Source organism: Meleagris gallopavo, chromosome 6 (genome assembly GCF_905368555.1).
Source record: "Meleagris gallopavo chromosome 6, MGAL_WU_HG_1.1, whole genome shotgun sequence".
In the NCBI taxonomy this organism is placed as follows: domain Eukaryota; kingdom Metazoa; phylum Chordata; class Aves; order Galliformes; family Phasianidae; genus Meleagris; species Meleagris gallopavo.
In genome coordinates, this window is record NC_139409.1 from 15,879,259 (window position 1) to 15,891,909 (window position 12,651).

Consider the following 12,651-nt stretch of genomic DNA (forward strand, 5'->3'; position numbering starts at 1 on the left):
TCTCTTAGTTCAGGGGCAGCAATAACATTTTAAGAAGATGTTTGTGCTGCTTGTGGATGTTAACAGTGAAGCCAGTCTGTGATCTGTAGGCAATTATAGGCTCATCCAAACCAACAGGAATTTGTAGCCTAACTGAAGAGAGAAATCAAATTTGTTCTTTATAGTATGATCACTGGAGAAGTCAATGGCCAGGATGGTTTCTGATCAAACTTACCCTGGAAACCATTAAAGGCTTATCTATATCTCAGTGCTGTTACAGGTCAAATTACTTACCTTAAAAAGGCACTTGGAATCCAAAATAAAAATATTTTGTTGAAAATTACCTGCTGTCCAAAAGAGAGTTATTGAAACCACTTTGGAAATAATTTTATTAAGCTGCCAAATGAATTAGCCATCTGAAGACAGCAGTACAGATCCATCCCACAGCAAGTGCTGTGAGTGCACCAGCTCCACCTTCCGCTGTCCCAGAGGGAACTCAAACATCCAAGCACCTGTCTGTTTCCAGATGAGAACTGTGAGGTCCATCCCGGTCCCAGCGGGCCTTCCTGGGCTCCCTGCCATTACCCTCACTTCCATGGCTCCAAACGAGCTGCTGGACTTTGCTGACCTTGGAGGGAGGCAGATGTTGTTCTCCTCTCTCCACCTTGACTTGGAGACACCATCAAGGTGGCCCAGACCAGGGCAGCTTCAGTGCTGCAAACACAAGATGGACTCTGGTGGTCATGTGAGTTATCATACAATTGTGCAGACAGATGAGGCTCTCTGCTCTTACTGTGATGAATTTCAGACTATTTTTCTGAAATGTGTTGATATTTCACTACTGTGAGTTTCTGTGGGACAACCAGTAAAGCACACGGACTGACAGCAGTTGCTTTTGTGTGTACAAAATGCACAGCCAAGAGATGAGTAACAATCCCTAGAAACAGCTTCTCCTCGGCCTGTTACTCACTGGAAAGGCAGGCTCAGCCATCCCCACATAGAAACAACCTGCTGTTACTGCTTTCTTGTCTGGTATGATCACAGAAACAGGATTTTACTTATGGGAAAAAAAAAAAGATATACAAGAAAAACTGTCCCAAAGAATAACAAGCCACTTGTGTTGCACACTTCTGCAACAACCACAGGAGGTCCTGAATGGTAATAGCTGAGGTAAGAGAGTGTCTGGAATGATGTACATAGGTAGCCCTGAAAATAATGCCTCCTATTTATTTCCTTGGAAACTACAACAGATACAAAGAGCGCAATAACATTTTGATATATTTTCAGCTACAAAAAACTATATTGCAACATGGTCACCACCATTAGGTATGCATTGTCACCAGCAAAGAACAAGAGCCTGAATGCCATGCTCTCAAAAATCTGCACCAGCAGAGGTGACCCATTGTCACCACTCCTCATTCACTGCCTCACTGTGCTCACATCCACTGTTTGGTATCCATAAGCATTCAGCAAGCATCAATGAATGTTAGTGGGTGCAATTTTTTCCACATGGAGGAATTCAGTGACACACCTTTGTTTCATCTGCACTTCCAAGCCAGATGCCACTTTGTCAGACTGACCCTCTGCTGCCATCTGTCACACAGCAACAAATTGTAATAGGATATTGGTGGGAAGAGTCAACCACTGCTTTACCAACAACATCCACTTCTGATGGTGTGGGCCAACATAATAAAATAGGAGACATTACTTTCAGAACAGCCATCTAATTTACCTCAGACAAATACTTAAGTTCTTATATATTACAAACTCATAATAGCTAATGGTCAATTGCTACTTCTTTGCAAGGACCTCCACAGCTCAGATTCAGCCTCTCTCCCTCTCCTATAGGATGATGAGCTGGGCAGGACCTCTGCACAGCACTAAATACCTCCTAACTGCATTGTTCCTATTGTTTTAGCCATTTCATGCCACCAATAGTCGTTATTTTACAAATTTCTTATCCTAACCTGACAGGAGGCAGAATCTTGCAGAATAATGATAGGCTTAAGTAAATGTGATGAAGTTCAGTGAGCCCAAGTGCCAAGTCCTGTGCTTTGATCACATCAACCCTATGCAATGCTACAGGCTTAGGGTAGAGTGGCTTGAAGACTGTGTTGAGGAAAAAGGTGTGGCAGTGCTGGTCGATGCTCACCTGAACATGAGCCAGCAGTGTCCCCAGGGGACCAAGGCCAATGGCGTTCTGTCTTGTATCAGAAATAGTGCAACCTGCAGGAGCAGGGAGGTGACCGTTCCCCTGTACTCAGCTCTGGTGAGGCCACACCTTCAGTACTGTGTTTGGTTTTGGGCACCTCACTGTAAGACATCAAGGCCCTGGAGGGTATCCAGAGATGGGAGAAAAAGCTGTACGGGATCTAGAGCACAAGGCTTACGGGGAGTGGCTCAGGGAGCTCGGGTTGTCCAGTCTGGAGGAAGCTCAGGGGAGGCCTTCTCTCTCTCTACAACTGCCTGAAAGGAGCTTGTGCTGAGGTGGAGGTCAGCTTCTTCTCCCAGGTGGCAGCAATAGGAGGAGAGGGAATGGCCTCAAGTTGCACTAGGGAAGTTTCAGGTTGGCTAAAACCTCTCAGAAAGAGTGGTGAGAAACTGGAATTGGCTGCCCAGTGAGGTAGTGGAGTCACCACCCTGAGAGGTGTTCGAGAAAAGGGTAGATGCAGCACTGGCACGGGGAGGATGAGCTAAGGGTAGGACTAGATGATCTTAGAGGTTTTTCCGAACCTTCCACAAGAGGGGCAGCAATGCTTCCCCGACGGAGCTTTTTGCCCTCTGCTGAGGAGTCGACACTGCCTCAGCGCAGCACGAGTGGATCTGGGGCTTTTGTTGCCGCCGGGGCAGGGACACAAGCGGTGACGCAATACTACCCAGCCAACACCAACCCCGCCGGCCGCCATCTCCCCGCCGGGCGGCGCTGCGCCATGAACGACCCCACCCCGCGCATGCGCACGGCAGGGAGCCCAGCGCCTACAGTTCCCGGTGTGCTCTGCAGAGCGGGCGGGTTTTTTTCTTCTGCTTTTTTTTTTTTTTTTTTTTTTTTTTTTTTCTTCCCTCGGAGAGGGAAGGATGGGTGGGGAAAGCGAGCGCTCACGAAAGCGAGGCGAGGAGGAATCCCACAATACCAGGCGGGTTGCGAGCCCGGCGCTGCCGCTGTCTCTTTAATGCAAGAGGAAGCGATGCGGAGGGGTGGAAAATGGCAGAGTTGCAGATGTTACTAGAGGAGGAAATCCCTTCTGGCAAGCGGGCTTTGCTCGAGAGCTACCAGAACCTCACTCGAGTCGCCGACTACTGCGAAAACAACTACATCCAGGTGAGGGGCGGCGGGGCGGCTCTGCGGGGCGGGGTGCGCGGGGCCGGAGCCGGGAGCCGCCTCGGGGGCACCGCGCCGCTCCCCCGGATTTGCCTTTTCTTTCAACTTTCCCTGCCGAACGGCCGGCTCCCCCCCCCACTCCGGCTCCGGAGGGGAAGGGAGAGGGGTTATTATGTCAGTCCGGCTCGGAGGAGGGTGTGTCTTTTATTTATTTATTTATTTATTTATTTATTTTTCCTTCCTCCCCCTCTGTGTGTATTCATTATGAGTCACATCCCGGAGACCTCCCCAGGCCGAGCGCAGGGCGGAGGGGGGGGCCTGGGGGGCGGCGATCCTCTCCGCGCGGCCGGTCTGGAGCCGGTGCTTCGGGGGCTGCCCTCCCGGGGCGGCGGTTGGCGGCCGTTGGCGAGGCGGCCTCGCGCCATCCACAGCGCCGCGGTCGAGCCCGGCGGGGACCGAGCGCCGCCGTCCTCTGTGGGAATCTGCGGTGGTGGCGCCGCGTTCGGGCCGCGAGTCGCCGTCCCGGCGTGCCGCAGCGCGGGGCCGGCCGCCGAAACGGGCGGCGTGCGGGAGCGGGAAGCGCCCGTGTGCAGGCACTTGCGGGCGGGCGTGATGTGGTGTTTCAAAATGGCAATCCGTGCCTCTGGGAGGCTTCGCGATCCGACATCCTGTAGCAATCATCGCGGCCCGCTGCTGCTGCTGTAGGAGGCTCCGGGGCTGCGGCGTGTCCTCAGCGCTCGCCGTGGGCTTTTTTCCTGTATGGCCCGTGCTTCCTGCTCTTCCTTTAGGTCTGATTTAGTGAAACTACTTCCAACACGCTTTACTGCTATTTATTTGTTTATTTATTTATTTTGGTCAAGATTTGCAGCACACAACTCTGAAAGTAAGCCTGCATATATAGCCATACCAGTGTGGACGTGGAACCATCAGGAAATGCTCAAATCAAGCCTCTATTTGCCTTTTCATTTTTCTTTCCCAGTTTTTTTTTTTTCCTGTAATAGAAGCACTGCTTGTGCAGTGAACTTGTTGAACCTAGCAGTGGATTACTCATGTATTGGAGGCCCTGGCACAGCTGCCCAAGGAGCTGTGGGTGCCCCATCCCTGGAGACACCCAAGGCCAGGCTGGATGGAGCCCTGGGCAGCCTGAGCTGCTGGGTGGGAAGCTACCCATGGCAGGGAGGGGGCTGGGTGGTCTTTAAGGCCCCTTCCAACCAAAGGTATTGTAGGATTACCTGCAGTGAGCACTTAATACAGGTTATTCGCATCTTTGGCATCTACTGTTGCCAGTGAGTTGTCTTAATGCTTATAGTAATGGAACAGTGAACCTGAAATTAAAGCTTTAACAACTCAATGTGAAATCTTTCTTTTGAGTTTGATACTTGGATTAAAACCGTGCTAACAAGTCATATTTTAAGGCATTTTGTTATTTTTGGTATGTGGGGGAATATAAGTTAATGTGTATTTACTCTTCCGAATTGTTTGCTCCACCCAGAGAAAGCTGCTGATATAAATGCTTCTATGAGGCGAGGTTCATTTGGTTTTACTCATGGGAAATATGACAAATACATAAGTGTGGTAATTGCGGCACAAGTTTTGACCTGTCTGCTGCTGCTCCCAACTTTTTGTCTGTGTCAGAAAGTTAGAGATGCTTCAGTTACATTGCTTTTCCAGTGCTCTGTAACTTGTGTGTCTTTTTTTTTAATGCAAACAAAAAATAAACCAGCACTTGAGCTAGTTTTCCTCCACGCGCTTGGGGTGGTGTTTTTTTGTTTTATTTTTAAATCTGGTAGCTCACTTTCACCTCGGATACCAGTGTAGGTTGCAGGGATTGCTGCAGCCTGGTCTGTCTGTGTACAGCTGTGTTTACCCCTTTGGAAGGAAGCTGACATTCTGAAGTTCCTAATGAGGACTTATGCAGTAGCTCTGAAAAACGTATGCCTGACTGTGTTGTGGATGTGTCATGCATTTACTCAACTAGGTAAAAATGACAAATGTATTGATAAAACTACATTTACCTTCTTGGAGTGGTAGGGGTGGACTTCTTAATCAGCACTCAGTGCCAAGCCATCTGCTCTCCAGTTGGAGTGCCGAACAGATCGTGGTGGTGGGGCTGCTGGAGGATTAAGCAGTGTGATACAGGGTGCTGGGTTATGAGAATGGGGAGTGTGTGTGTGTGTGTGTGTGTGTGTGTGTGTGTGTGTGTGTGTGTGTGATTGGAAGGGGGTGGGAAGAAAGAGGAAGAGGCTTAATCAACACAATATACAAAGTGTTTGCATTTCATATAGTGGAACAGCTAACTACCACTCAATACATCAGGGAGCTTTTACTTAAATAATAATAAAAATAGGCCAGAACAAAGAACATGAGTGTTAAAACAGTTCAGAAGTGGATGTGCATCGTAGCTTAGCCCATAGCATGTAATGGTCTCACTCTGGTTAGTTTTGTATTTGGGCCATTTACTCTCTTTCTACAGAAACCTCTCTGTGCTTCTTAGTGGGGAAACTGTTCCTGTGCACTACCACCTGTGCTGCATTGTAGTGTGGGGGTGGAACGGGTGTGTGATCACTGAGTGCTGCTACTAACAGCTGCTTATAACTGTAATGGTGCTCTGTTTATTCAAAACTCTCAGTGTGCCCACCTTCACACTCTTTATTCTACGTTCATGTTAACAGGTAAGAGGTGTCATTTTGCGCCACCCCAAGATAATGCTGTATTCAAATTGCGTCTGTACTTTTAGGTTTGAAAACATACAAATCATCTTTACTTCCATCACTTAATGTGGAAGTAATTCTGGTAACGTTCAGTCACCCTGATTTGGTGATGCGAAGCTCTCTTCAGTGTGTCTAGAGAACCTTAAAAAAAGAGGGGGTGGGAGGTGGGGGGAAAGGGAGGGTGGGGAGGAAGGAGAAAGTATTCTTCACCTCAGTGAAATTTGCCTTCCTGATAATGACTGTAGCTCTATGGGCAGAAAGCATCCTTTTAGTAAAGCAGTTAGGAAAGATGACAGATAACAGCATTTGGGGCTCTCAAGGTGAAAATTACTGTTCTCAGAAAAGTGGGAAGCAGTTTCTTGCTAGGGCAAATTGTGAAGAAATCAGAATACCAGGCAGTAACGCAGTGTGTCCTCCAGACTGCGTGTGTTCTGGTTATCTAGAACTTTTACTTGATAGAAAGGGAGAAGAATTCAGGAGAAGCAAAGCAAATAGGTTTGTAGGAAAGATATCCAGCACTGCAGTATCTTGGGGGCAGATCTTGGGGGCAGCAGGAGGAGAAGGGGACAGAAAAAGAGAAAGGAAACCGAACGTAGAAGGAAATGTAGTCTTTCATTGAAGGAAGTTGTGATGTTATTAGTGAGGATTTTGGCTCTGACTAGAAGGAAAAAAGAGATAAGTATATTACTGCATTTAATTTGTTGCTAGATTTAAAATCTGTTACGTTTCTGGTGATGAGCTTTAGTGGCAAGTAGGTAGAAGATTAGATTCTTATTTTCTTTTGTTAGAGACTTAAATTATCTTTACAGTTCAAAACAGGTTTTGAATGTTGGGTATTTAACTGGAAGTACAATTTTCCTTTGTGTTTAACAAAATATACTTGAGGAAACAGGTTGCATTTTTCTTAAAATTTTCTGCTTTAATTTCTGGCACCCTTCAGAATGCTGGTCTGACTGCTGTCCTAATGATGGAGATGCTTGTAAATAGGCATGCCTTTATAGTAATGTAGGGTGAGATCTGCAATGGGGGCTGTGGTAGAACTGTCTTATAATGGAAATAAGCTTTTTTTTGTTGTTTTAATAGATGCCATACAAAAGTAAGATGCAGTGCTTAATGTCTTATCCAAATCCTTTTGTCTGCAAATAAAATCTGAGATCATCGCTTCCAGGGAGTGCAGAACGCTGGAAGTTAATCTGAAAATTGCTGGTGAGGAATGTCTGAGGTACTGCATTGTCAGTGTCCTAACCAGTATGAGTACTTCATCAGCACCGAGACTGAAACATTGGATGGAGTTGAAGAATTTGCAGTTCTTACTCTGATTCTCCTGCTGAAAATATTAGCTTCCAGAAAGAATCTCCTGTCACTTTCCAGGCTGAATTGAATTCTTTTGTGTTTAATGAGCTTATTTGAAATAACTAGCTTAGGAACTGTTAGAAATGATGCAAAAAAAAAAAAAAAAAAAAAAAAAGCACCCAACATCTCCATTGTTATTTCCTTTTGAATAGCTTCAGTTGACTGGTGGGTAGCACAGAGGCCTTGTCTGTGAAGCACTCCTTAGAGCTGCCCCTTGCTGTTTAAATTGGTTATCTCGTGTACCCGTTTATGCGTAGGCAGATACATAGTTTCCATCAGTCTCTTCTGATACACTGGGAGGATTAATTTGTAATTTTTCATACACTCAAATGCAGTTTCAAGGTGTCTGTGAGAACCTTTAAATGTAGTGCTTGTGTAAATACTGATCTTGGTGGTCTCCAGTGAGTGGACTTAGCAGCTCTGGAAAATAAATAAAGTGAAAGACCCTTTAAGGAAGTAAGTGCTGTGTTGCCTCAATATGTGTTTCTATGTTGTCATGTTATTTCCTTCTGTAGCTCCTGACTGGTATGTGGAAACTGAGCGGTGAGTTCACAAGCTATTCTGGGTAAAACAGACAAAAGCAGAGAGATTCCAGTTTGGCTGCTATTACAGAAAGTTGAAAGTCTCTTTTCAGTTGGTAGAAAAATGTGTGTGTTGTGGAGGGGAAGTGTTGCATGCAAGTTCCTCAAGCCCTGATGTGATCTTCCAGTATGCGTTTAAGAATCCTTTCTGCTCAGTAGCTTGAATGTTTGCTTCCTGTGGAGCAGATAGGATATATTGGAAAGGAAGTAACTTTTTCCATGGCAGTTCTTTTTCCTTAAAAGTTGCTGACTGATCTGACACTTGATTTCATTGCCTGGACTATGGAACGTAGTGTAAGCTTAGCTCAGTACAAAGCAGTTCACTTGGAATGTCTAATTCAGGAAATGAGCTGCTTTAAAAGGATCAACTTCTTAAATTGTCACTAATACAAATCTTTTACATGCCGTGAGAACTTAGGTGCTTTTATGTTCATTGGTTAATTAGTTTGTATCAAGAGTAAATAAGTGTTGGTCTTTTATTCTGGTTTCACTGCTAAATTTGGAACTTTTTACGGAAAAAGCGAATAAACCAGTATGCTTTCTGTAACACCAAAATATGATTCAGTATTAGAGAGCTTGAGAGCAAAGAGATAGCATATGGATGTGTCATCCACCATCCTGTAGATTTAAATTGTACTCTTTATATTAATTAAGAAAATGTTTTAGCTTGTACTTCAAACATTGTTCCTTGTCAGGTTGTTTTATGCTGACAGCAAATGGTTAGTTAAAGACACTGGTTGCTCTGTAGGTGTTTGAGTTTTGTTCTTCAGCAATTAGTTACAGGTTGGTGGCTTTGGTTTATAACTGCCCTGTGCCAGCATGTTGCCTGTGTCTTGGAAAATAGAACTAAAATTGAAAGCAGCAATCGGAGAAGAGCACAACTTCATTAAATCGGCAAGCGATTGCCCCGCTTATACAGGAAATGGATCCTAAAGCAGTGGCTGTCTGTCTTGTGTCCAGAAGAGGTGGTTGGTAGGAAATTGGCTTTTCCAAATTTGAAATATTTCCATTATTTTTAGTGTATTCAGTTTAATAGGCCAGTAAGGTGTCAATTGCTCTTCCTGCTCTGTTTCCCTTCAATGTTTCAGCAGATGATGATATTGGCACTGTGCTGTCTCAAGCCAGGTGGAGCGGGGTGGATTAGGTTAAGCTGTTACAGGTGCATGCTGCATCTTGTGCAAGGGAAGTGCTCTCTGCTCCCTTCCATTTGCTCATGTATGGGAATGAAGAGGCTGCAGGTTGCTGTCAGTGTGAATTAAGTGTGATCGGTGCTCTTCATGCTGCGCTCACCATGCTGAGCATGTAGAATTGTTGGAAGGAAGAAAATGTATGAGGGGCAATCTTATAATACTTCTGTGTGCCTTCAGATCTCTGGAAGCTTGTTGTAGTCAGTAATTCTCATGGAAAAGAGAGAATAGGTGGGCCTTTAGGATGGCTCATAAAAAAGGAGCACACATGAGGAAGATAAGAGTAAAGGGGCAGGTAGTGCACAAATAGGAAGTGTTGCATCTCCGAGAGCAAAGTTCCTTTTAATATCTGTGCTCTGATCTAAGCCTAACTAAAAAACGAACTATGAAGCAAACAACAACAACAAAAAAAGATGTAACTTAGACAAAGACATTGCGAGTATTTTGAACTGTCTTAATTTCACACAGAGACATAAATGGAGTAACAGAGTTTATAACTGACTCGTGGAAGGTCGTGTAGGGACGTTGTCAGATTTGGAAACAGAACCCAATTGTTTGGAATCGCATCAATGTGCACAAGGGTTTCCCCTCCTCCCTCCTGATGGCTTCTGTTACACTACAGCACAGCAGTGCATGTTTCCATTTATATGGGGGCAGTGTCCAGAGGGAGTGCAGTACATTGCTTGTGAAAGCATGCACCTGAAGTTACCATTAAATTCACTGGTGGCAGTTCCTTTTAAAGACCTTTACATATCTGTTCTTATAGGAACGTTTGACACTAATTTTCAGTCTTGTAAGCTTGTGTGCAGTTACACAGTGCTCACAGTGTGGTCTGTCTCATTGCTGGTGGCTATTGCTTTCTTGGCAGGGGCTCTAGATGATGTTGCTCTTCTTTCCCTTTAGTGAAAGCAGTCTGTGTTTGACAGCTCTGGTGTCTGAAATCTTATTTATCTGCAGAACAGCGGGGTGGTAGCTGTGCAGACGTTGTCCTTACTGATGTAGCAAGACATTCTTGAGGGATAAGGAGGCATCTTGATCTGTCTGTGCCTATGCTCAGCCCTTAATTAGTAACTTGGAGTCAAAAGGGTCATCGTGTGGTTTTTATTTTTTGTTACCCAGTAGGAAGTGACTGGTGGGCCCTCAGTTACTCAGTGCCCAGGCTTGTGTGTAATTACTGAGCAGGCTGACTGCAGAGCACAGCTATCTTTTCCTCTTTAGCATTAGTGGTACTCTGAAGCTGTTCCTTCCCCCCCACCTGCTCACCCTAAATTTGAGCACCTTGATGGAGATGGGTCGGCTTGGTCACAAGAACTCTCCCTCTCCTCCACCCTGAAGTAAAGGGGAGTAACTGCTGAAATTGTGACAGTAGACACAGCCTCTGCATGGTTCCTCCCTTTTCCTGATCTCTCTGGTGAGGCAGCAGCTGCAGACAGACTTTGTCTTGTGTGGGTTGTGCAGAAAGCCCTCTGCAGCTCAAAACTTGCACCGAGCCTTTGGAGGCCAGAAGCAGTGTTCAGTGCAGGACTGGTTGTGGTGCACTTCTGTAAGTGAGGTGGCATCTGAAATGCTTTTCCTCCCAGCAGCCTGTCACCGTGCCCTTCTGGTTGTGCTGGAGAGGCTGCAGCAAATGCTTTATCTGCTTAGTGCTAGGTGGTGAAATAAAAGTTAGCATGCTTCTTACAGGTGAGTTCTTTGTGAATTCCGTTTATTACTGAAAGCAGAACTCTAAACTTTCCCTGGTGTTAGAGGGAATGCTGCTTTTTTTTTTTTTTTTTCTTCCCCCTCCTTGGGAAATAAGAATTTGTGCCACCTCTGCTTGATACTTAAGCAGTGAGTAACACCATTGGTAATGCAAGCTCCTAATGCTGTTAACAGGAGCCCTGCAGGAATGCTTTCTTGCAGAGAGTAGATTTGTTACTAAGATGCAGATATTTTAGAAAGGGCGGGAGGGGGTGGACGGGATGGAGAACCATTTGCTAGAGAATTTCAACTTTGAAATGTGAGGATAGCATTCTGAAAGTTACCTTGTAAAACTCAACAATCTGTATTAACATGAAATGAAATTGGTTACCAACCTGCTACCTGCCAACTGGCTGAACTGGTAAAAACAAATTTGTTATACTCTGTAAAAGGTTGACCGTTTATACAGTGATTTGCCTTAACTAGATCTTGTGTGAAGATAGCAGATGTGTTTGTGATACAGCCTTCCCTCCCTCTTCCTTCCTCCCTCTCCAAAAAACTGCAACCAACCAACCACACGCATTTTTCCTGTAGCAGAAGTTAAAGAGCACGTGTCACTTCCTGTGCGAGGAGGTTGTGATAGCATGAACTATTGAAGAACTCAGGGAGAAGAGACTTGGATTTGCTTTCCTAATTGTATCATAACTTCTGAGACAGATAGGAGTAAAAAGTGGTGATGTTACTGCTTTTCTTAAGAAAAGCATGAGAGTTTCCCAGTACTTGGATAGATGCCAATCTGACATTTTTAGAATTGGACAAAATGTTCTTACAGGGTGGTCTTAAGGCTATAAATAATTTGAAGAAAAAAATGATTCATTTACTACTTGAATCGTAACGATTCTTATATATCCTTAGAGGTTTAAAAAAAAAAAAGTGATTCTGGATAATCCCAGGTATGTATGCAGACCAACCAGAACTCCTTGAGAGTAGCCCTGCTGAGAAGGGCTTACAGGTCATGGTAGATGAAAAACGTAACATAAGGCAGCAATGTGTGCTTGCAGCCCAGAAGGCCAGCAGTATCCTGGGTTCCATCAGAAGAGAGATGACAGTGGGGTGAAGGAGGTAATTGGCCCTCTCTACTCTGCCCTTGTGAGACCTTGGCTGGAATACTGTGTCCAGGTTTGGGGCCCTCAGCACAGGTGCAGAGCTTTTGGAGCAGGTCCAGAGAATTGCTATGAAGATGATCAGAGGGCCAGAGCACCTCTCCTGTGAAGACAGGCTGAAGGAGCTGGACTTGTTCAGCCTGGAAAAGAGAAGGCTGCCAGGAGACCTCATTACAGCTTTCCAATATTTAAAGGGAGATTATAAACATAAGGAAATCAACTTTTTTCATAAGTAGATAGTGATAGGACAAGGATAAATGGTTCTAAACTAAAGGAAGGGAGATCAAGATTGACGTCAGGTGGAAGTTTTCCACTCAGAGAGAGGTACTGGAACAGGCTGCCCAGAGAGTTATGGATGCCCCATCCCTGGAGGTATTCAAGGCCAAGTTGGATGGGGCCCTGGGCAGCCTGGTCTCGGAGTTGATCTAGTGGTTTGCGACTCTGCCTGTGGCTGGGGAGTTGGAACTTGATCATCCTTGAGGTCCCTTCCAACCCAAGTGATTTTTATTACTTTTGGCTACTTTTATGCCAGTGTTTCATGTGAGCGTGTTTTTCCTAAGCTCTATCAGGCAAGTACTTGGGTTTGTTTTTTTTTTTCCTCAGCTATTCTTTCACCAGATGCATATCTTCACTTTCTTCCTCTCATCTCTCTGTTGTACTGGGGGAGCCAAATCTGCC

General features: G+C 45.3%; 1 protein-coding gene across 10 annotated transcripts in view; it reads left to right on the forward strand.

Annotated features, from left to right (window-relative positions):
- Positions 1-3,007: 3,007 nt before the first annotated feature.
- Positions 3,008-12,651, forward strand: part of ABI1 (abl interactor 1) — a 77,169-nt gene continuing 67,525 nt past the window's right edge. For 9 of the 10 annotated variants that reach the window (XM_085227213.1, XM_085227217.1, XM_085227214.1 and 6 more), the window contains exon 1: positions 3,039-3,298. In XM_085227213.1, the coding sequence (XP_085083339.1) occupies positions 3,182-3,298 (117 nt within the window). In that variant the 5' untranslated portion in view covers positions 3,039-3,181. Of the gene's footprint in view, positions 3,299-12,651 lie in introns of all 10 variants that reach the window. The other variant, XM_085227223.1, reaches the window with a different exon arrangement.